At 37.9% G+C, this 25,729-nt stretch overlaps 1 protein-coding gene across 4 annotated transcripts in view; it reads right to left on the reverse strand.

Annotated features, from left to right (window-relative positions):
* ndrg4 (NDRG family member 4) overlaps positions 1–23,869 on the reverse strand; it is an 81,974-nt gene extending 58,105 nt beyond the window's left edge. For 3 of the 4 annotated variants that reach the window (XM_041795265.1, XM_041795262.1, XM_041795261.1), the window contains exons 1-2: positions 23,735–23,869; positions 20,055–20,128 (exon numbers count right to left, since the gene is read on the reverse strand). In XM_041795265.1, coding sequence (XP_041651199.1) covers positions 20,055–20,128 — 74 coding nt within the window. In that variant the 5' untranslated portion in view covers positions 23,735–23,869. The remainder of the gene's footprint in view (positions 1–20,054; positions 20,129–23,734) is intronic. The other variant, XM_041795264.1, reaches the window with a different exon arrangement.
* Between the last annotated feature and the right edge of the window lie 1,860 nt (positions 23,870–25,729).

Raw genomic sequence — 25,729 nt, forward strand, 5'->3', positions numbered from 1 at the left:
CTAGTGAAGTCAAAATACTACCCAATGAAGAGCCATTCAAGAACCCAAAAATAAAGATTCTCTTGCTTAATTGAGAAAATGGATCCCACTTAAATGAGCTAGAATTCCCATGAACAAAACTCGCGCACTTCTCACCACTCAGCACATCTTCATCACCTGCACAGATTTGTAGAATAATTGAGAAAGGTGTGTAAATTAAGCCTGGTCAGCTCTCACATGTTAACAACATATTCTCATCATCTGAGCCAAAGTAATTAAATAAATCAAAGCTTTTGATCAATGATTGGATTCCTTTGTCATAGTACCCCACATGAGGAGAGAGATCACTGATGTGTGAGTCAGAAAAAAAAATAAAAACTGCAGCAAAATTCACACATAATGATAAATGGGGGATATTTTGGCACTGCACAAGAATGCATGAAAACAGAAAAGGCATGGTGCCTCTTTTTTTTTCTCTGACTTGACTATGAGCCTTCCTGCATTAGCAAACAAATTATAACTGTTGTCCAACTGCCCATTAATTCACCTCAGTCTCAGTGTCACAACGTTTTTTTCTTTTTTTTCAGCTTCCTTTCAGTTGTTATCTTGACTCACTTCTGGAAGCTTTTGATCTGCTGGCTCATTTAATGCATTTTCATTCCTAAGGAGCTTTTGCATTGACAGTTTATACTTGTGGGTGTGTCATGTGTAAAGGGGGCTGATCTGTGTGAACACATTTCCAGGTGGATCAGGATTCATAAAGACAGTGTTTCAGGAAGATGTGTGAGAGCAGTTTTATAAATCGGAATTATTTTTGGCACAAGTACCCTCTTAGTATGGAAGTGTGTGCACTGAATTATGTCTCTGTAAAAAAAAGAAAAAAAGAAAAAAAAAACATTCCTTAAAGTGTACCTTACAAGCCATTACGCATTGAAACATTCAAACTTTAGCCACAAATCTACTTTAGGTGCCAAAGGCAAACCAGCACTAAGATTTCCTAACTACCAGAAATGCACCAAAAGTGATCTAACGGACCTCCATTCAAAAACAATATTTAGAAAACTTGTTTGCCGACACACCTGACTACTTTACCAATACGCGTCATGATATTGTTTTAGCAAACTTTATTCCCCTTAACTATGAGGAAATCAAAGTGGTTTAACTCTAACTGCTGGTATCCACTGCATGAGTCATCTCTCATATCAATCTGAGGACAACCCACAGTCTGTGTTTGACAAGGGCAGAATCTTTGGGAAAAATCTTGGAGAAAAAATCTTAGTGAAATGGTCTGTCTCATTCATCAAAGGCCAATCAAAGCAACAAAGCATATGACGTATTAGGCATGTGGACCTCCAGAGCGAACTTGAAACAGTCGCCATTGTTGCTGATTTTTAGTGGAGCTGATTGTGAAACAAACTCAAGCTGAAGCTGGTTGGAAGAAGAGCAAAAACATCTTTTCTGCCAAGAAAAGCTTTCAGTGAAATTCTTTTCTCTTCTTTTAATAAAGACACTGGGTTCAGTTCTGACAAAAATGGACGCTTTTCTATAGCTATATCCTGAGGAATCACTTTACTGGACGCCATTGTTTCCCAACTTGCAGTACAACCAACCACACCTGGAGCTATTGATTCGTTCTCCTCAAGCGACACAAAATAAATCCAGGTTGGAGCTTAGCAAGATGGACATGGAATCTGGCCAATCTATTCACTTTGCGTGGTTGAACTGCTGGGGTAATGCTGATATAACAGAGAAAATCATGTCTGTTCTTTGAGGCAGACAATGTCTGTTAGACCATGACAGATGATGACTGCTGCTGGATTCTGAGACTGGCATGTAAGCTAATCTTGTTGAATCATTTACCATTCTTAGCCCAATGTTAGCAGAGACAAAAGTTTTTTAAAGTTCAATAACAATTGAACCATAAGTCATAGCCTCTTCCTTTTTTCCTCTTGAAGTTAGCTGTCGTGTCATTCCAGTGACATTTTCCATGCCTTCAAACGCCTTATAGAAGCTTTCTACCAAGGCTGGAATTTGGTGACTTTTAGGGACTTTGAAGATTAAATCCACATAAATTCATCTGACACTCAACAAAATTTTGTCTATTTTTAATCAATTTTTGATCATTTGTTGCCTTAGCTACTAATGCTGACTTGGGGTGGGAATCACTAGTAGTATGATACGATATTATCACAATACTTATGCCATGGTTCCATATTATTATTATTATTATTTTTTTAAAGATTTATTTTTGGGCCTTTTCTTGCCTTTATTAGATAGAGGAGGACAGTGGATAGACTCGGAAACAGGGAAGAGAGCGGGAAGAGACATGCGGGAAATGGTGCCACAGGTCGGACTTGAACCCAGGCCAGCCGCGCACATGGTGCGCGCCTTGACCCCTTGACTACTCTCGCGCAAATATTATTGCAATTTTAAATATTTTGCAGTACACAGAGTACTGCGATACCATATATCACAATATGTATATACATATCCATATATATTGATATTTATACTATTTTTTTCAACAGTTTAACTGATTTAGCATTAGCCTTGCCTTCATTTTTATCGCATTACCACAGTATTTTATTTTCATGCAGCACTCCTTGCAAACCTCATGTGTCATGCCCATGCTGTTCATGCCCTGCTTGCATACCTGATTTCCTTTCCTTGGTGCTGCCATATTGGTTGTACTAACTTTCTCCTGCTGTATGACCGTCTCCTCTGCAGACCTCACTGGATAAAAGGTGCCACAGCATCATCAAGTGGACAGAAAAATAACTGATGCTATTTTTCCAGTATCATAGATTTTAGTTTATACTAGCAATTAATTTGAAAAAAATCAATACTTGGAGGAAGATACGATACGATACGAGACAACGCCAAAGAAGTTATTGTGATACTATGATGTATCAATTTTTTCCCTCACCCCTAATGCTAAACACCATCCTGCATCTAAGACACCCCGTGACCATGGCTTTACAAGACTAGCATGTCAGAAGTTTTCTGGTAGTTTTCTACTAGTTTGACACACTGGCCAGACGTCAGCTTTGTAAATCCTGACACCTACCAACAGGAGAGCATTCGCTATCCCTCCAGAGAATGAGTACATTGTGGTCAGGCTGTTGGCCAAGACAGGTCAAGATTTTAGTAGCATAGTCTGATACGTGCAGACGTGAACAACCCAAACAGTCGTGTGATCTGAGCCGGTCTTTATACGTCCCCAAGAGATGGGAGAACAAGTTAAGTGCAAACAAAGTCTTTATTGTTTACTTTGTGTCACACATAAAACTCTGGTTTTAAAAACTATTTTTCAGGTTGTATTGAAAAAATGATGTTTAGAGCTTGACTTTGCACCGCAGGGTTGATGTCTTACAAGCTTTTTAACACAATAAGTCCTAGCAAGACAAAAAGTCTAAAGAAAAAGCTTAGGGCTTGAGTGGTTAAGCAAAGCACAGAACATTTCCTCATTATTGTTTAATCTGCATGTGTATTTACTTCCAAATGCATTAAATTGGAGCTCCATTTCGCTTTCAATGATTCATACACAACAGAGTAATGTTGACAAAATTTTAAAAGTTGGCTTTGAGATTTACTTATCTGTATTAACATAATCAAAATAACAGTAGGGTAGAAAATGTCTTCTTTTATTTGTCGTCTTACAGCCTTCCTGTTGACTTCCTGTTTCAGTTGTTGGTGTTATTGAACTAAGTGAATGTTTTCATGCCTTACAGCCTGGAGGAACTTGCTCCTGTCAATCAGACCAGAGATTTAAATCTTGAGTGACATGTCCCACATTCACTACTTCACATCATCTCTCCACCATTACTGCAAATGATTCTCTGTGTGCACACGGGCACAATAAACTGGTGCACCTGCTGACATGCATGTCTTCAAGCACCTTCAGGGAAAACAGAAGTGCTTACAAGTGTCTCTAAATCATAGTAACCAAATCATCTCCACCTTTTAGATTACATTTTTAATAATTCATGGCTGATGAATGTTTAGAGAAGTCTTCCGGGGCTAAAAAGCTCCACAGTGCAGAGATATCAATGTCAGAGAGGAGGATTAAATATTAAAAATCAGCTATCAGCTCCAGACTAAAATCTTGGGAAGAAATTTTTCTTCTGGCATAAAAGCTTTCTTGTCAGCATCTTAGTAAAAAGCTTTGAATCTCTTGAAAATGTTTCATATGGTAGCTAATAAGTTAGCAAAATGAAGACAGCAAAATGTTGTCATGAAGGCTGGATTGCTGGGTTTTTTTTTTTCTCTTTAAATTAAACAAGTTTATCCAGGTAGACAATTCAAAGGTCACAGTGGTTTTCTGGTGGCCTTGTCCTGTCCTCACACCCTAGACAGTGCTTTCAGTCAAAGGTCTATTTCTGCCTCAGCTCTCAGCGGTGGCAGTGGAATTGTGATGTGAGAGGGCATGTCCCCTCAAGGGTCTGGCTTTCTGCTGAGGCTTTCTACTGTTCAGGAGGGAAGCTGATTAGAAGTGTTTAGAGGCTTTTGTCATTTTCAGCTTAAAAGAATAATTAACGCTGCCTAAAATTCAATAGGAGAAAGCTTTAAACCCTTATTAATGGACCTGGATAACTTTGACCTGAAATGAAGGGCTGACAACTTTCATCCAACCAGTTGGATGGTTGGTCGGTTTGCAAGATTCCTGTTCATCTGTTGGTCACATGCGAGAATGAAACAGCGGTGCGTGCGGCTGACTGACAGACGCAGTAGTAGAGAGAGAGGAGCAATGCTGGGCAATACAGGCAGACAGGCACACAAAGTGACGCAGAACATGTTCTTTTCTGATTATTTCACAGCGATTAGGCTGAAAATAACCTGGAAGCAACAGATCTTAAACTGAATACGAAGATGCAGGGTTTTTGTAGGCGAATGTAGTGGCACTGCTGAGTGTCTCTGCTCTGTCCGTCAGATCCCCAACTCCCGTGACCTGTTTAACTCACTGGTCAGTAAAAACAGGGTATAATATTACCCATTAATCATCAGATTAAAATGTTCATGTCAGCGTTAGTGTTTGTTACAGGAGAGAGAGAAAAGACACTGCCTGATATATGCTCATAAATGACACAGCGACGGTTGGAACAAATGATCCTGTTAATAGTTAATGTTGTAAATTATTACAAACAATTTGTATGTAAAATGCCTGCTCTTCTATGGTGTCATGAAGTCAAGTTACTTATAAAACATTGTTAGCTAGAGAAGTATCAAAACATGTTATTTTTTAGGGTTATGTCTTCATATCTATAAGTTCTTTTAGCATTAATGCATTAATCACAATTAATTGAGGCCCATAGGTTTGATTTTTACTGCAATCAACAGCATGCTTTTCAGTACACTTCAGTTAAGCTACTACATCGTCTCCCTGCAGTTACAGTGGTGTAAGGTAAGTCCACCACTGCAGCCTTAATGTCTCATTTTAATTAAAAAAACCTCAGACAGCTCAGTGGATTAATCAAAAGTAATTGGCACCTTGTGTTTTCTAACATTTACCTCTTACTGTTCCTAGATGTAATATTCAATCCATAACAAGTTCATTTTTCCATGGTTAAGCAAGTCCACATCATGTCTTCTATCTACCTGAAGTTCCTTAATTCTTTCAAAATAAAAGCAGGTTTGTATCCATGAAATTTAATGAAAATCTGTTTTAAATGCCAACAGTGGAATTACAAAATTTGTAAAAAAAAAAAAAAAAAAAAAAAAAAAGATGAGAAATTCTGAGATGAATAGTAATTAAAAATTCCAATCACTTGAACATCTTAGCAATTATACATTATTGCAATCAGCTGATAAAAAACTGCAAATCCATAAGCTGTATATTGAGCACATTATTGTTCTTTAATGTTAAAATTAGTGCTGTCAAGCAATCAAAAATTTAAATCAGATTCATCACAGGGTTTCTTTGGATTAATTTTGATTATTAATGATTAAATATCATTTTATTTTGCATAAACAAACAGACTCAATCTCTGACAAATGTATGCTTGGCGTTAATGTAGTATTTTAAGATGGAAGTGCTTCGGTGAAAAGAAAACTCCTTCCTGCAGAATGTGCATAATACTTTTTTTTTTTTCTTTTCACTGAAATTTCCCATCTAGTGGGCCAATGTGCTGTTTAGCGTCTTCCATATTAAGTTGGTTGATCACTACTGGATCAACGGCCCATTTGCGCATGCACGGCGGCATGCTCGACGGTAACCCTACTTGGACAAACTGACTGAAATGCGTTGGCAGAGACATTTCAGGGATTTTGAGTCATTCTGCGCTGTAGATGGGTTAATTGCGTTAAAATCTTTAATCAGATTAATCATGATAATGGATTAATCCGCATTAACGCATCAATTTTGACAGCCCTTGTTAAAATATTAATCTAACACTGCCAAATAATGAAGTGCACTGTAGACTGGAGTAGATCCTGATATGAGCAGTGTTTATGCAAATAGAGAATGTATTATAAATCAGAAATCCTTTTGAACTGAAAATGTTTTTGAATCCAATCATGACCCCCTAGAATCCAGTTCAGCTCAAACTGTTTGGTGATGAGATATTCACATCCTTACTGTCCACGGTTACTTTTGGATGATATTTGAATGGTAAAATAATGAGATGTTGATTTTGGTTGTTTTATCAGTCTGACAGAGTACAATCTTTTAACTGGAATGACTTAGTAAGTGAAGGGAAGTTTGAGTTCAGCAAATAAATTCTTATAAATGCTTGCAGTGACTACGCAACATGCATGCCAAGAATCATTTTCACTTCTCATCTGAATCCCTCTGATGTGTATCCTCAAATATGTTCCCAGGAGTGTTGGTTGGAAGAGGAGCTGAGACAGCCTGAGGTGAGAACAGTGATTAAAGTGAGGCCCACTCATGTCTGACTTTGCATATTCAGTATTTACTTTCCTTATTAATTCCACTTTGGTGGGATTAGAACAAGAGGCCAGTAGTACTTGGTTTGCTATTTTCACCTTTTTCCACATCAGGAAATCATGATGCTTTTATCATCACTGTGCCGTGCACACATGCCTCAGATGGGGATCACAGCTGGAACTTTGCTGAGCTGTTTTTTTAGGCCGGGAGAAAGCTTGAAAAGAAAACATGATGAATATTAATGATAAAAACCTACATAACCCTGTATAGAAATAAAAAAAAGCTGACATCAGTTGTCTACACAGCTGTTGTAGCCTATATTATGTAAAATCCTAACACAGTAACAGCAAACTTGTAGTATTACTCTGTGGAGTTGTAATATTTGGCACAATTCAAAGCCCATAATCAAAGCTCCTGCAAAAATTTACTGAAATGGCTCATTTGAGTTCCTTTCGCAAGTCAGCGAAAGCTGGTGGGCCAATCAAGAGGGATTCAACATTATTTTTCAATCAGACCTCATAAATATAAATGCTCAAGTTTTCTATCATTAAAAACCATCCTTTTACTGAATTTACTTCCAAAGCAAAGACTGGTCCGGCTCCAAGCTACATCCTGTATGTGAACTATCCCCACTGTCTGAGTTAGCCTGCAGCCTCAGATATTCAGGTAGGGTCTTCCTGATTGTTCCAAAGTGCAGGCTTTAAAGCTAAAGGAGACTTAAACCCTGGAATGACCAACCTGATAAAAAAAGTGTGCTGAATCACTTCTTTCAAGTTACTTCTTATACCCACTTTTATATACTTGTTATTCAAGGCGTTGGAAAAAAAAAAAATCATTTCACAATTTTGACAAATTCAAAATTTCTAACAAATTGTATTTTTAATCATACTTTATTGGATGCTAAGTTCATTTTGAAAAACAGACAGACTGGGAACAGCAAACCTGCTGCTGGTATTTTCCTCTGAGCACTGTCTCCAGAGATGCAGATGCAGCAGGAGATGTGTGGCTCGTAAGCAGCGGTAGCTCTTAGCGTCAGTATTGTTTATATTGCCATCTCTGACACACTGAGATACTGCTTATACTGTCTATGGAGCCGTGAGTTATTCAGCCTGAAAAGTCACAGGTTAACACGGTCAAACCATCACACCTCTCTGCCGACACTGTCCACAATGAAGGCTAAGATTTTGTTTCTTTGACAAGTTCATGAAACAAACATTTTTGCTTATGCCCGTATATTGTATTCATATCAATTCATATTGCAGTTTAAACACATATTAATGTTAACTTTGTTCAAGACTTTCCTCTCAGTGTTTTATTGTAATCAGCTGATAAAAACACTACAAATCGGTTAAACGAAATGTGTTATCTTTAACGCATTTGAATAATTACTAGCAGATGCTGAAATAATCACCCCTTTATCAAGAAAATAAGGAATGTGTTGTGAATCAGGAATCAGTTTGAATCAAAAATCAAATCTGAATTGAATTGTGCCCCCCAGAATCGCAATTAAATTGAATTTTGAGATGATGATAGATTCACATCATTAGTTTATAACTGAGATTTTTTCTTCTTTCCTTACGGCCGTTTTCACTTTTTTTATTTATTTATTTTTTTTTGTACTGTTTTATTCAAAAAACATCTTTAAATCAATTTAATGTTCGTACTTCTAGGTAGCTCTTGATGCATTCAATTTTTATTTCCTGTGTCAATTACCTTTTATTATTCTTTTATTTCCCTTTTATTTGCCCTTTTTAATTCCTTGAACTAGTTCTATGGCTTTGTTATTTGCTCTTATTTGGCATGGCTTCATTTCACTGTATTATTCTTTTTTTTTACAGCTTTCATATGTTTTTATTTTCTTTTTCCTGTTTCAGTCTCCCATGATTACTTGTTTTTCATTTTCTGTATTTCATCTTTGGATCCTTTACCTCATGCTTTTATGCTTTGTACTCATGCATGTTTTTACTTGTATATCAAAGCACTTTGAGGTCCTAAATAAATACAAATACTATTTTATAAATTATCATTATAGTTATGCCTGTCAAAGTTTATACGTTGATTGCAACTGATTAAGGTCCACAAAAAGTGATATTTAACAAAATGTAATTAATCACATTTTATTGTCCTTTTTCAGCACACTTAAGCCATTGCAGCATCTCCCTGCAGTCAAAAAAAATAAAAATAAAAATAAGAAAAAAAAAAAACAGTACGAGGCAACGATTAATTGTTCAAAAGGTATTTAACTTTTGATAAACTTTGTCACTTCTTGTCGTGTATGACAGTGGCAGTCTGGAAGGCATTTTTACACTCATATCCAGACAAAAACTGTCACGCAGCCCCCATTCTTGGCTGCTGCAGTGGGTCCTTTGGTTCTTCCTCGCTGCTCTAAAAACAGTAGCCCGTGCATGTAGTGCTTTCCGGCAGCGAAGAAGAATTGATTTCCTGTATATAGCGCTAACATTTAGCATGGCTAAACAGTATTGGATCGGTGCATAAACTTGTGTACTCGCCGATACCAATACCTGCCAATACCTATTTCCAATACTGGTATCGGAATCGGAACAACTCTAACCTGGCACACCGGATGGATTTACTTCACACATCCATCTGGAAAACCACTCATACACAGCATTTGGGAAAGGGCAGAGGCTTTGAAAAAAAAACTTGGAGGGTGATTGAATGAACGTTCTGTCTGTCACATCTCTACGGGCCAATCAGAGCAACTAAACATGTGACCAAGCCGCCAGCGAGCTGCGCCCCTACCAGAGGAGTAAACTCCAGAGCTGCATAACGCGAAACATGGCGACTGTAGACATGTCAGTACACGACTTTTGCCGTTTTTGAAAAGAAAACAACTCACTGCTGTTCTTTGTTCTTCTTTTAATAAAGAAATGTCGTCAAGTTCTGATAAAAATGGCAGTTTAGCAGCATACACGCTAATGTCTTCCGCCTTAATTGCACCGGCCTCTTGCTGCTTGCTTATGTCACAACTCTGCCACGCCCAAAAGTACTGCCCCTCATCGCTGATTGGTCCTGTCACCTTCTTAGCGGGCCCAAATAGTTCAGACAGGAGCTTTGCAAGATGGATTTGCCGATGAGAAACACGGAAACAGGCGTAGCCATCTGCTTTGCAAGGTTGGAACAACCCTATATCCAAACAAGAAATCAAAAACCCCTAGTTTATGAAAGCACACAATTCCAAAATGAAATCAGAGCAATTGTAAATGAAAAATTTTAGGATTTCAAAAAAGGACATTAATCACATTTAACCATACAAATTATAAGATTACTTGTGCTTAAGAAAACCTACCAGTTTGAAGGTCTGTAGTATTATAATTAATTTTGCAATCTTAAACTTATGTTGCTATTATTTTAGGATTTGGAACAGATACACAGATACAGGCGGTATCCTCATCTATATACCCTCATCTTGTTATGTATTTTGACAAGTATAAGTAATACTGAATTGTATTTGTATCAATAGCTTTTTAATCAAAGTAAAACTGATACCAATACAATGTCTGTTTACTCTATAGGCGATGCCTCACAGAACTCTGACCAAAACCGCATAACCTAAAAGCTGATAGTCAACATCTGCATTAGATGTCACTAATGATCATGTGATAGAATGGGAGTAAATCAATGCAGCCAGTTTCCAGAGGCTAATGGAAACAATGCCAATGTTTCTATAATAACAACGTATTCAAACACAGGTTTGTTTATTTATTCATTTGTTTATTCATTTAGCTGTTTATTTACTTATTCATTCATTTAAATAGAGTGTCCTTTAATGTTGCAGAGAAACTGAGTACCTTCTGTCAGTGTTTCTCCATGATTCATGGCTTTCATTGACTCATAGCTCTGCCACGTTCCACTTCATTTAAAAGTTCATGTTAAAAAGGTCACATCTACCTCTGACTAATGAGCCTGCACTGAGAAAAATGAATCTGGGCAAAAGTAAATTTAACTTAATTTAATCTTCGATATCGACAATAAAAATCCAAGTTTTTCACTTGACATAAGTAAATCTAATTTTGTTGTCAGTTTCTATTAAAAATAAAAGACACTGTGAATTTTTTCCTAAACAAGAATAATTTCACTGATGTAAGCCGATCTTCCAAAGTTTATCCACATAACTAAGCCTGACTTTGTTACCTTTACTAAGTTTCATTCTGTGTTTCAAAACTACAAAAAACTACATCATCCATGATGATGTGATGCATCGTGGGTATTTCAAATTAGTGATAAATGGCTTTTCTAACAATCAGGAATAGATGAAGTGCTAACTGAAGACATTGCAGGGTTGATAGATCAGATTGGTGAGATTCAAATATCAGGTTATGTAGGCAGAATTTTCTCATGATGCCCTGGGGCCGAGTGTTTCTATGTGTTTAGGTACGTTTAAATGTGATCCGGTGAGTTTAGATGTTGACTGTCATACAAAAATCACTGCTGGTATTCCTTTGTTCATCTTTCTGATGGATTATTGTTGATTTGATGGTCAGCACTTTTGCACCATGAGTGAAAAGTGTACTTCCTGAAAATGAGTTTGACTGCCTGGCTTGCATTAGTAGTCAAAAATTGAACCATTCTCTGTGAATTTCATTGATGAGGGAATATCAAGAAGGTGTGGAAACAAATGCAGATGCTTCCTTTGCAAGCATTTTTACAAGTGTTTCTGATGAATACCACTAGTGGGAGGGAATCATGAATCATACTATTCACATTATTGTGTTAGACTGCATTGAAAGCATGAGTAATTTTTTTTTACAAGCTGAGAATAATTAAAATTACATATATTTCAAAGAAAAAAATTAAGTCAAACAAAGATTAGTCTTGTTGAATCTACTTGAAAATGTACTTTGATTTTTTGTTCTTGAACTTAAACATAGTTTTTTTTTACAAAGATTGATCTGGCTTATCTACAAACAAAAAAAAAAAAAGATTCAAAAAGTTGGCTAGATTTTTCTTAGTAGATTTGGCTGAATATTTTTATCAGTGTCTTTTATAAACAGGCTCTGATCACTCTTCATGACCTGCTGAGGAGTTGAGACATCTACCAACAAGCAAAGGTATCCATCTACAGCCAAACACAACCTCTTATGCTTTTTCACCTACATTTATAAATAATCCTGACTTATTTTTATTTGGCTCAAGCTGAATGGCACAGTTGGCAGCCACACCTAAAAGTGCAAAAAAAAAAAAAAAAAAAAAACCCTACCCATTCTAGTGTTTCTGTTTTTGGTTCTTGTGTTTCTATGGTCGGCCCACAGGGCTGCAGGGTGTTTGCCAGCAGGGCAGACGGAGAGACAGTGTGTGGTTATCAGCAGTACACTGAGGGGAGATGGCTTTTTAGTCAGAATCCTTCCTGAACCAAACAGAGAACCAGATGTCCAGAAGCTCAGTGGAGCATGCAAATGGGATGAATGGTTTCCTGAGCAAACCACAGTTTATTCCTTCTGAGACACAGTGTTTATGAGTGAGCAAGTCTACAGTAGAGATCATTCAATATTTTACTTCTGACTGGGACTTAAGGTAAGAACAAAACAAATATGAGGGATTAAAGGGCCTGTCGTCCCTCAGGAAAAAGATTCAGATAGACCTTAATGAAATATACTGATACATCTATGAAATAAAACAAAATAAAAGGCAGTTTTTCTTTTTCTTCTTTTTTTTTTCTTTTTTTGTTTTGTTTTAAACGGGGTGATTTTTTTCCTTCATGGCACAAAGCAGGTTAAATGCTCATTTTAAGCTATGCACAAAAATAAATGCATGCGTTTTAAACGTTTCAGCCATCACTGCCCTCATACTTACAGGTACATCTCAAAAAATTAGAATATCATGAAAAAGTTCAATATCTTTTGTCACTCTTTTTTGAAAGTGAAGCCCCTATATGTGTGCCTCTCCACTCAAGGTCCCAGAGTCTGGAGGAAGAGTGGAGAGGCAAATAATCCACTTTGCTTGAAGTCCAGTGTGAAGTTTCCATAGTCAGTGATGATTTGGGCTGCCATGGCATCTGCTGGTGTTGGTCCACTGTGTCTTCTGAAGTCTACAGTCAACGCAGCCATCTACCAGGACATTTTAGAGCACTTCATGCTTCCTTCTGCTGACAAGCACCATGGAGATGCTGATTTCATTTTCCAGCAGGACTTGGCACCAGCCCACACTGCCAAAGGTACCAAAAGTTGCTTCAATGACCATGGTGTTACTGTGCTTGATTGGCCAGCAAACTGGCCTGACCAGAACCCCATAGAGAATCTATGGAGTATTGTCAAGAGGAACACGAGAGACACCAGACCGAACAATGTAGATGACCTGAAGGCCGCTATCAAAGCAACCTGGGCTTCCATTACACCTGAGCAGTGCCACAGGCTGATCGCCTTCATGCCACGCCACATTGATGCAAGTAATTCAAGCAAAAGGAGGCCCAACCAAGTATTGAAGGTATAGAAATGAACATACTTTTCAGAAGCCTGACATTTCTGTTTAAAACATCCTTTTTTAATTGATCTTATGTAATATTCTAATTTTTTGAGACAATGAATTTTGGGTTTTCTTATCTGTAAGCCATAATCATCAACATTTCAAGAAATAAAGGCTTGAAATATTTCACTCTATGTGTAACAGTCTATATAATATATGGGTTTTACTTTCAGAAAAGAGTGACAAAAAATATTGAACTTTTTCATGATATTCTAATTTTTTTAGATGTACCTGTACATACGTCTGTAATGTTGAGGTGAATGTTAAAAAATAAATTCACTAGATGTTGTTGTCTCACATATGTGGCGATAATCTTCATTAAACAAGCTTCAGAGCAGCTTCTGGTGTGCTGACTTATTTTTCTGTTTTACTCTGAGCTAACATGTCATACATGTTTGTAGTTTCTTAACTCTCATACAAGATACAGCAATATTTCATCAGAAACTTTGGTTAAGTTCCACCATACTTTGATATTATTCTTTATTGTGTTCTGCTGTTGTGGCTGAAGTTTAAGCTGCATTGCTCCACACTGCCCTCACTGTTGGTGCCAGTATTGCAATTAGACCTAGGATATGGCCTAAAATTGATATCCCAATATGTTTTTGCTTTATCCCGATACACGATATGTATCGCGATATTTTGAAATGGTCTCTCAGCAGCTGTATAATGTTTAATTCAGCCCCAAATGACACTAGTTTGGTGATAAAAATGGACTGTTTATTCAATTTTTAATAAAATTGTTTGCAGAAAGGGTAAAACATTAATATAAAGTCAAATTCTGCAGTTTTATTTTGGAAAGGACTTAATTCAGTCTTTTATTAATGAATCATACATACATAAATCATGAAATACTCTGTATTTTACAGTGTATAGAAAGTCCTGAAATGTTTTCGGCATTATGTTTACTTTTGCTGATTATAAAATGATTATTTTCCTCATTGAGGGTGAAGCAAACCTACACAAAACTCACCAATCCTGCATGCAGCTGAAGGCCAACACCCTGCAGTCTAGGCCACCATTCAGGCTCACAGCTGTGATTATATAAGTCGGTTATCTGTGCTGATCAACACTGGACCTAACCTTGCAAAGCAGATAGATACGCCCGTTTCCTTGTTTTTCACTGGCGAATCCATCTTGCAAAGCTCCCATCTGAACCGTTTGGGCCCGGTTACAAAGTGACAGGACCAATCAGCTACGAGGGGCTTTCAGGTGCAGCAGAGTCGCGACGTAAACAAGCAGCAGCAAGAGCTGGTGCAGTTATGGAGGAAGAGATTAGCGTGGATGCTGCTAAAGCGCCAGTTTTATCAGAACTTGACGACATTTCTTCATTAAAAGAAGAACAAAGAACAAAACGACAAAAGTTGAGCTCTTACATGTCTATAGTCGCCATGTTTCGCGTTATTCTCAGTAGCCGCGCATGCGCAGCTTGCTAGCGGCTACGTCATGTGCTTTGTTGCTTTCTTGCTCTGAGGATTTTTCAAAGCCTCTGCCTTTCCTCAAACGTTTCCTATTGAAGCTTTCTCTGGCGTGTCAGGTTACACTGGACCAGTTTCTGACAAGTTCATAACATGAGAGCATCTTTAGACCTTATTCAAGAAACTGTCCTGTGTGTTCATGGGAGGGAAAAAGCTTGTCTGAAGGCGGGGACATTTTAACTCCTCATTGTTGGTGCTTTGAACTGTTAGGCTGAGATAAGTCTCCTTAGCTTTGGAGAAGTGGATCACATTTGTCCGCGGCTGGGCTGTCTTCTCTCTGACATGTACGACTCAGGCAGGGAGTTTTCAGCAAAATGTTTGTGCCCAGGCAAATCTCGTATCCTGGGTTAGGTGTCTTTATGAGATTTTTAAATCCTGGCTTTCAACAACACTGGGCTCATGTCTTTAGCCACATGTTGTGTTACTGCCGCCGTTATCTAGGAGTCATCTTGCGGCGTATTTTAACGAATACCGCGTGAGTTTGACCTCTTTTCTCTTTTCTCTCCTTCCTCCTTTTCAAAGTTGAATGACTGCTCAACGCTGCAGATCCAGTGCTGTTTCTCGTTGTTCGTCTCAAAACTCAGCTAACTCCCTGTTAACTCACAGCCCTGCTCTGTTTACCTTCCTCTCCCTTGCTTCTCTCGCTACTGATACAAAAACGCGCATGTGCAGAGTCTTCTGGATGGGTGGACAAGAGAGAGAGAGCTCTCTGCTGTGAGAGATGTGTTCAGGGACAATGGGAGAAGCAAAACTCCAGCATGAAATTCAGGCTTATGGCTCAAAACTTCCACATAATTTATACTGATGTTCGCGATATAGTCATTTTATACATTGTGCGTGGCAAAAGCCATGATACATCAAGTATACACGATATATTACCCAGACCTAAGGAGACCTACTTCAGTTGAAGTTTTTATTTCTTTTGTTCATCTTGAGTCTCATACATTTAAAAGCATATTTATGCTCTGAACTTTAGCTAAATTTTATGCATTTAAGAATCTGTCTTTTTGTTGTTATTTACAGCACTTTGTCAGGCATCCTGCAAACTGGCTGAGTAATCAGGAGAATCAATCAAGCATGTAATGCACACGTAACCCAAAGACATCACTGTAAGTTTTCATTAGTGTATGGCTGTATTTAAAAAAAAAAAAAAATGCATCCATCATTTCTGATGAAAATCAAATGTTTTGTCTGTTTCTAAACAAAATAAACAGCCAATATTAAAGAAAAAAAATTGTGGTACAGAATGGAATTGGTGTTTTTTACAGTGGAAAAAAAAAGTAATTTAATAACGTTATTGGCCAAAATGAGTTTTAAAATATAGGCATATTGGATATTGGCAAAAATCCAATATCGTGCATCCCTAAAACTAACCATCTAAGTTCCTCGGTCCTCTTCAATAACTTTATATAAAAAATGTTGGAGGGCCATCAATAAACTATTTTTTATAATGTTTTTTTTTTAAATCACCACCACAGCATCTACCGCCAGGCTCCAACAGGCGGTTAAAGATGCCATCTCATCTATCCTCGAATAGGCTACTGCATGTAAAATAAATCTACAAGGACTGTCAAGGTTGAAGCCTGGACATTTCATACAAAATACACTTTACTGCTGCAATGACCATTTTGAACACAACAACATGAGTTGTCTGACTGAGTTGCTTTCAGCTTTGAGTTGAAGAGGATGAAGAAATCTGTCAAAACAAAAATGTCCAAATGAAATTTAAAAAACAGCAAATCAGTGGTTAACGTTTGCTTTTCATTAAAAGTTTATACAATCAGTTCTTATACCGTAGTCTTTCCCAGTCATTGCAGGTTTCTACCCCTGAAACTGTTGAAGGATTTAGATCTCTTGCCGTTACTATAAAAGAGTTACCTCATGACACTCAAGAAAAGCTGAAAGGAATCTGAGGAGTTGATAAGCACACACACATATTATTTTTAGTTTGATGTATAATGATCCTGACTTGCAGGATTCTATTTTTGTTCTCTACAAATAACTCAATAATTAATGCATGTCCAATATCAAAATCACGTTTCTATTTCTGTCATTTTAGTAATCCAGCAACATCTTTTTTTCTGCCTTTATTATTCTGCTGGTCATTATCTAATGACCAGCAACCTGTCCTAAAATAAAATGAAAATCATGTTTCTGCAGATTCATTACTGTTGACCATGGTTTGCAGCTCCCCTTTTTAGTATCTCTTTTATTAGTACAACAAGAGAGACCAGCACAGGCATTCAATAACCAATATGCCAGCAGTAGTATTCCCTTAGGGAATGATTCCTGGACTCTAACACATTCTGACATCTGCTCTGGCTCTGAACTGTAGGGCCGGGAGATATAGACTAGGGATAGCACAATTACCCATTTCCACGATTAATTTTGGTATTAAACTTTACGATTAGTTAATCGTAACGTTTCCTAAATATCGTCAATTTCCAGAAAAGATTATGCCTGGAGCCATATTGGTATGACAGCGCAACTCAAAAACAAAGTTACACAACAACCGCACGTCACCACCTCCTGTTGCTTCCTGCAGTTGCAGGCGGAGGCGTGTCACAGTCCCAAACACACTACAGCATGGAAGAGGAAGAGCTGTTGCCTCCGAATAAACGGTTGACGTCAGCCGTGTGGGATTTTTTTGGATACAAAAAAATGACCAGGGTGTCATTGTGGAAGACGGCCAGCCTAAATGTAAAACATGCCCCAAAAAAGTTGCCATGAAATCAGACAATACTTCAGCACCTGTGGGATAACCACCCGGCATTGTACGCTAAAGTAAAGGTAAATAGTGACTGGGTTAAGTCATGTCAATGTTAGGGATGGGGATCAAAACTGTGTTTTTGGAATACCCGGAATCAGTAACGTTTTAGCTTATCGATACTGCTATTGAGTCTCACAAGCTCTGCGACATAACGTCATTTTAATTTAAGACTGGTGTAAAAACATACATCAGTTCTTTCAAGGGGAACATAAACTAGAAATGTCATGCATCACATCAAACAAGAATGTACCTTAAACTGTCGGCTTGAGGAAAAAAGACGCTGCTCAGATAAATGATGATAAATGCTCCAAAACTTTGAGCAAGTCCTGTTTGTTAACAATATTAATCCTGTGTAGAAATCTGAGGTGGAATCGTCAGAATTGAAGTTAATTAGCAAACTTTAGGAGCGAAAGACGGAAAATATGATGTGTTCAGGTAACCTCAGTAAATTAGAGGACTGTATTATATATATATGATATGATATGTTCAAATGCCACATAAAAATGGGAAAATTTAATTTTTGACAAGAAACTTTAGTAAATACAATCTTCAATATGAAGAATGTGTTTATATGTGAGGGATATAAAATAGATGTTATAGACTGAATTATAGCTTTTTAACTCAAACACTACTCAGCTAAGACCACCCGAGCGGTCCATCCAAATGGGATTATTATCATTTTTCTTGTAATTATTGGTTACTTTAGATTGTTGATATATTATTTTGTTATGAGAGCATCCTAGGATGGAAATAAGTTAAAATACAAGACTTATAAGGAGTGTTCATGTGATTTTACTTATTCATGGTAGCCATTTAACCTAGACATTTCAAGTGGTTCACATTGCAGTTCTTTCTCTGATCATTACTCTTATTGTGTATGAGCCCTGACATCTGCCTTCTTTTCAATGGTCAGCTGAAGTCTGAAGAAATGTATACAATTATTTAAATATATATTTATTAATATATTTATTTAAATATATCATTAAGTATACCAATATACACAATATTGCCTAACCCTGCATCATGTTTGAAAACACATCAATATATATATAAAAAATCAATATATTGCCCAGCCCTACTCTGAATGCAGTATTACAACAGATACACTATTTTATTTCATTTGAAAGAGAAAGAGAAACTATGTTGCAAACACAGGGAAAATTCATCACAGAAATGCAATACTACGCATGCAGAGGTGTGAGGAACATGCCGTTCCTTTCAGACTGACTCATACCACAAAGAACAGCCCATACCTGAGCTTACATTTCTGATGGGAAACGGTAAGAGATAACACACATCATGGAAAATGTGTGTGATGGCATGCTGTTATGTTTCTTTTCTGTCAGTATGAAGTCATATTAAAGGTACTGTTTGAAGATTTAGAGGGATTTAGCTGTGAGGTTGCAGAATGCAGTAGCTGATAAACACCACATCACTTAGTTTCAACCATGAAGGAGGAGCTGGTCTTTCACTGGTAATCACACATTCTTCTTGAAAGAGTTAAATATCATACCTAAAGTAAGACAGTAACAGACCTATGACCTATGGATTATAGCTATGGCTTAATATTAGTCCCATTCATGCCAGGTCAAGAGGAGTAACTAAATGTCTAATACTGATGTCCATGGATCTGCACTTTGCTTACCCAAAGTCTAATACATCTCATGCTCTCAGAGGACAAGCTTGACAAGCAAAATACAAAATGACTTCAGATAGAACACAGACTTGGATGGCACTGCCAATATTAATGTAAGTTGGCTGTAAGATATTAGTGTGCATGTATTTACAGAATACTACATTTCTAAGCTCAATAATACTTCAATAATAAGTGATTTACAGCTCGCATTTATTATGTTCAACTTTAAAGAGGTTTTATGACTGACAAATAAAATTAACAAGATTGTGATCAACTGGTTGAAAAAAAAAAGGGGTAAAATATTAAATCAGCTCAAAAAGTTTAAAAATATATATTCCATGGTCTCATTATTTGCAGCACTGGGCTCTGATATAGAACAACGATGAGTGAGGAACACTGAAGAATTAGCATATCAACTCATGCCAAAGTAACACTCTCACCAGTCTCCTGGAAAGGATGCTGCCAAATATTTGCTAGGGTAATTTTCAGTTTTAGGGTCTGGCTTTATTCCCAATCTAAACCTCAATATCGAGGCCCTGTATCTATTGTGATATGAAAATGAAGGCTAAATAGATTTGTCAGATGACAGATGGACCACTTGTCCTGTTGCTGTCTCATGCATGTTTGTTGAATAATTAGATGATGAATATTTATTGGATTTACTGGCCTTGGCCTGCTGCTGCAGAATGAATGTGTGAAACACTGGACTGACTGATTGACAGAATGGAACGGATGGAGAGAAATGCCAAAGATACATCCACACAGGCCAGATAAAGAAGAGACCTGTGTGGCACGGTATGGTACGCTGTGGCTCACAATCCTACGTACATGGTCTGCAGGAGGCTCTGTGGAACCGTGCAGCCAGCCTTGGGAGGGAAGTTCCAAAACAATCCAGGCCCCATCTAGCAGTGGTATAAAAATACAAGAGACAAGATCTACTGTACTGGTGTTGGTGCATTGCAGGTGTAAAGGCAGTAAAAAGGTTCACAGAACTGTAGGAGGAAACGTCATGCAATAAAGCTATACAGAGCAGACAGGAGGTATCAATAAGATCTTGTGTGGATGGCCATTCGAGACAAGGGAGAGAAATCTGAGGGTTAATAATGTACAGAAAAGACACATTTTGACTTATCCTCCTATCATGCCTTGTAATAGGACAAGAAAAAAGAAAAGTGGCATTTGCAGACTAATTTACTTAAGAAAAAAAAAAAACAGCAACCACAAATAGTGGCAGGGTAGCAGCAACAGATTATAGTGTACATAAGAAATAATGTCGTTCCATTTCCAAATAGACATTAGGTATCAGAGGAGAGATCCTGCAGAAACATCTAGCAGAGGATGAATGTATTAGCATGCAAAGCACATCAGTAACAACATTGCTCTTCCAGTGGCCCACTTGTAGAGCCAACCTCCATTGTTCAGCTTTTGAAATGGCAGTGGGAGGCAGGGTAGTGAAGGGATGGTGGGTTGGATTTTGAGGATTCCAAGGAGCAAGACCAGTTTTAAAAAACAAAAAAAAAAAAGAAGAATCAAGAAAAAAAGCAAGCCTGGTAGAAAAATTCTCATATTGTTCTTATCCAGCATGTACAAAAAAAGCACTAAATCAGTCTTTAAAAATAATTTTTATTCAAATAATCTTACCTTATTTTGTCTGCATGAGACAATATAAATAATAACTTCCATTACTGGCTATCTTAAACTTAACTCAAAACATGAAGCAAGCTTGTAAAACCAGGTGTAAACCTGTTCATTAAATCCACAAAACTTCTGTACTGGCTATAACCACTAGAGATTCAGCTTCATGTTGACATTGACAGGAAAAAAGGCGTCAAGCAAAGGACTGGTCACTGCGACCAAACAGACCTCCAGGGCTGAACAATGTTGGAAAAAAAACTGACATTGCTGATTTTATCCGTCTGCAACATACACTATGATTATCTAAATAATTACTTTATAAAATAATTCATAACTAAGTATACCAGATAAATTAAGTGTCTTTAAGTACATGTATTTAAGTTGTAGTCATTTATGTGGTCTTGAGTCATTTAGGGTTACAATGTGGACCCCTCCTACTTTTATCACACACTACCTACATGGTCAGCCCCTTCACCGTAACCTCAAAAAGCTCAGCATGTTCAGCTTCCTGTTCTGACTCTCATACACTACAATGCTCACCTTAAGGTGATTATAATCAGCAGCATGTACATTTCATAGATGATAGATGGCCATAGATGGCCAGTGTGGACACAGGATTGACCTCATCGGAATAAGGTGCCACTGATAGCAGGAATACACTCATCATCTGCCTGGCATATTCAGAGTCTGACTGAAGTGTCATGCTGGTATGGCAGCAGTGTCTCCTGAAGCTTTTACATTTTGTGAAGACTCCGCATGCATACGCTCAGTTTTCTGACAGCTGATGATGAAATCAGACAGTAGGGATAAACAGGATTAGTTGGCTTAATGGTTGAATTCAGATCCCTTTGTAGTTGACACCAAAATTACGAGTCAGTTCCACTAATTAACATTTTTTAATGTTCACAATCACAGGCAAACACGTTGTCTAAATTATTATGCAACCACCTGCCACTAGTAGCTACTGTAGCCATTCTTACTGAACTGCCTTGTTGCCACAGTGCTGTTTGATCCAATGTAAACTACTGTTAACCGCTATGGAATTGATAGCCGCTTTAGAAAGCACTGTTCAGAACTACACCTAAGTAAAAGTAAGGAAATTTGTGTTTTTGGTTGATTGTTTCTTTGTTGTAACAACACTTCTTGGCAATAAATTTTATACCGTTGGAAAGCCGTTTTTTCCATTTTAAGTGGAACATGCATTTGTGGGATGAGCAGCAGAACTGAGTATGTTGGTCAAATCCATTAAAAAATTGCCAAATCTTCTCTGCCAATGCCATACAGTTTATTTTACAGTCGCTACTGACTGGGTGTAAACTTGCAAAGAGGATCTAAAGCCTGCAGTGCTAGCATTGCTAATGTTAGCCACACTCTACAAACCAACTTCACATTGTTTTGGTGTGGTGTGTTTTGCTGTTGCATTGTGAAGTTGGTTTAAAGCATTAATGCATTTGACTTGAGACTAGTTGGCTAAAAGCAATTGTATTTTGTGTTAAATTGTATTTGACTTTAATAAAAGTTTCATTAGCAGAAAATTCTGGTAAACTGCTAGCTCACGCAATCCAAAAATACCTCCTCTAATCAAAGTCTAACTGGAGGAATGATAAGGTGTGAGCTATCATTTCTGTGTGGCTCTATTAAGCACATGCAGGAACAAAAGCAGGAGTGTGTTGCTCCTTATAAATCTATTTATAAACCTTGAGCTGAGAAACGGATCGACTCCCAAAGGGAAGACAGGCTCATCTTCAATGGCTGTTTCATGTGCTGAAGGAGCAGCATGATGGTGAAATGACAAATAAGTTTTTAAAGCAACACAAGAAAAATACCACTGACAAGAAAATGATAAGGGCAGCAGTGTTCTCAGGCTGGTAATTATGTAAGAGCACCACAGTAAAATTACATTACATGTAGACATAGTTTGAGAGGGACACTAAAACAGGAATTTGTTACTTTAAATCTTCCTGCTGATACTTCAGTGAAAGCAGTTCTGTAGTTTCAGTCTAGTTATATGGAGACTCATTCTAATGAACTTTATCATTATCAGTTTCAATTAAAAATCCCATTTCAGATAGAGCAACGGAAGAGCACCACATTTAAGGGATTTTTTTGGTCTTTACTTGAGGCTGAATTTGCAGCACAGCCACATTCTTTTAGGTGTTGCCAGCAGCAAATGCAGAGAGATTTAGGACACCTCTAAGACAAGCCTGCACCAAATTCAATCAATTTTTATGACTTCCACCTACTATAGCTCAACATCCACTCTCTCCAGTCATATGCCACTTTAATCGGACAGCTATTAACTCTATTAACAGACTGCTTCTAACAGTAGCAGCAAGATAAATACACAATTTCAATCTAAACATATCAATTTTATACTTTTGTTGTCAGCCAACTACTGTATCAGTGCACTTTGTTTCCTGACAGGGACACTTAATTCAACCTGCCATCCTGTTTTTTTTTTTTTTGTTTTTTTTTACAAAAAATGAACACACTATTAATGAAAGGTGTGTTGTGTGCATGTGTGTGTGTTGTGTGTATGGGTGGGTCTGTGCATGTGTGTGGGTGTATGTAGTTGTGTGTCTGCCAAGGGGAGAAAAGTTTAGAGTACAAAGCCTCAGCAGCCGCATTCACACACACTGTGCCAGATCCTGTCCTCATTTTAGCATTTAAGCATCCTCCATCATTTGTCCTCTTACACAAAACAGTTACAGCATATGAGAGCTTTAATCTTACTTTCCTGAGCAGATTAAGGACAAAGTTACGGTTTAATGTCCGGTCAGCTTTACACAGAGTATTTGGTATTAACACACTATCAAACAGATTTTTGTATGAAAACAATGAACATGCTGCCGATTGATAAAGCGTTACTGTACCTGTGTGATGTATTGTAGTAGTAGTAGTTTAGAGCTTGTACTGTCCTTAGAGTCTCGTTCTGCTGTTGTTTGGTGTCTGTGTTTGTGTCCCTCAGGCTCCAGAGGACTGGTGAAGTGTACGTAAGCGTGTGTGTTTCTGTGGGTGCACTAGGCGGAGGGAAAAAGAGAGAGAGGTGCAGTCTCTCTCTAGCTCTCTTTTCCCTCCCCTTTCTGATGATAAACAGTGAGCACGTGGCGTCACCAATGATGCAGCGCACTGATGATCACCACAACCATAACTGACAAAGGGAGGGAAAAAATGAAAGGAGATTGGGCAAGAAAAGAAAAAAGGGAAAGTGTTGTTTAAGGTATTAAATGAGAAGTGTGAGCATGTGTTTGTACATCCTGTTCTTGGAAACAGGACACCGCAGCTCAGAGCAGGCAATCAGACACAACTGAAGTTAGTCATGCTTTTAAAAAGGCACTGATAACATGTGAACACATTTATTGAAAGCTAAAACAGCATCTACTTCTAAATATCCAAATAGCATAGCATAAGCTCACAGACACTCTAACACAGCACACAACCAACAACAGACAGACAACAGACTACAGGCACTTTGTTGTCTGGTTCAAGGTAACATCAAATGCATTGACCATGTTTGGGCAACTGGGGCACGAAGCACTAAGGACACTGATAACACCATCCATGTCATCATACATGTCTCTCTTAAAGATTACTACTGCACACTAAAAATTCATAATACACATCATTGAATAAACTGTGACATGTTTATATTGAAGATAGTGAAGGGCACTGAACTATTGTATGCACAATGCTGTAAACCACTTATTCCTACAGTCTGGGTCGGGACCCACAGTTGGGTCGCAGGAGAGTTTTGGGGGTTGCCAAATGAGTTTTAAGAATTTCTTAGCTACAGTGTGACATTCATGTCTGCAGTACACATTACAGCCCCCCTAAAACACTCACTCTCTCAACCCTGATAAAACACAAAGCAAATCTCTACCACACATTGGATGGCCAAAGAGCTAAAGTCACAGTTATTGATGCTTGGCAACAAGAAAGAAACACACTGTTGCAGACCAGACAGCTACTGGAGGCCAAAGTGGTCGAGCATGCAGATTGAGTCTGAAATTGATTTTATCCAAGCCATCGGCTCAACCAACCAGCTGCGGACGGCACAGAAGAAAGACATAATGAGAAGTAATGTTCGTAAAACAATGTTTGGTAACGAGGGCTTGTACCTTGTATAAAGTGGGTCACCAGAAATAAAGTTTGGGAACCACTGCTCTAAACAAAGAAATTAAATTGGTGATTGCTTCCAGGGTAGGTTCCTTGTTCCTTCAGATGTTGGTTGAGAGCAGTTGTGGAGTGAGAAGTTAGTGTCCTGGATGTATCAAGCTCCTTAATATTGGAGAAGGGCAGGGCAGGCCATACATGCTTTATACTGCAGTAATCTAAGGGCAGTGTTGGGCAGTAGCGTCAGGACAAATACTGTTGTTTCAGTAGCTTTGTGGAAGCATTGCTATTTTTTAAATCAATTAGCTTTGCTGTAGCTTAGCTGAGTTTTTGGCTGACCACTGAGGTCAGCCCTACACACGGGTCTGTCTGTGTCTGACTGACTGACTGACTGACTGACGCTACTTTCAGAGCCATACATACAGAGTTGCGCTAGGGCCAGGGTTCAATTGTACTGAAAGCAGTCAGTAATGGCTGCCTCCACTTTGGTAAATCCTTCAGATATAGCTTTAGCGTACATACATACAGAGTTGCACTACGGGCGGGGTTTAGTTGCACTGAAATCCATTGGTAATGGGTGCCTCCACTGCTGTAAATACCTCAGATATAGCTTTAGCATTGTGTCTGTTCTACTAGAACTGGGCCAAATTTCTGTATAAAATAATGAATAAAAAAGTCCCTAAAAGCCTTTCATGTTGGGAAAGGTGTTTTCACTCTTCTGCAGACCTGTTTCAACATGAGTATGTGATAGTTAT

This window comes from Cheilinus undulatus, linkage group 9 (assembly GCF_018320785.1).
Source record: "Cheilinus undulatus linkage group 9, ASM1832078v1, whole genome shotgun sequence".
In the NCBI taxonomy this organism is placed as follows: Eukaryota; Metazoa; Chordata; class Actinopteri; order Labriformes; family Labridae; genus Cheilinus; species Cheilinus undulatus.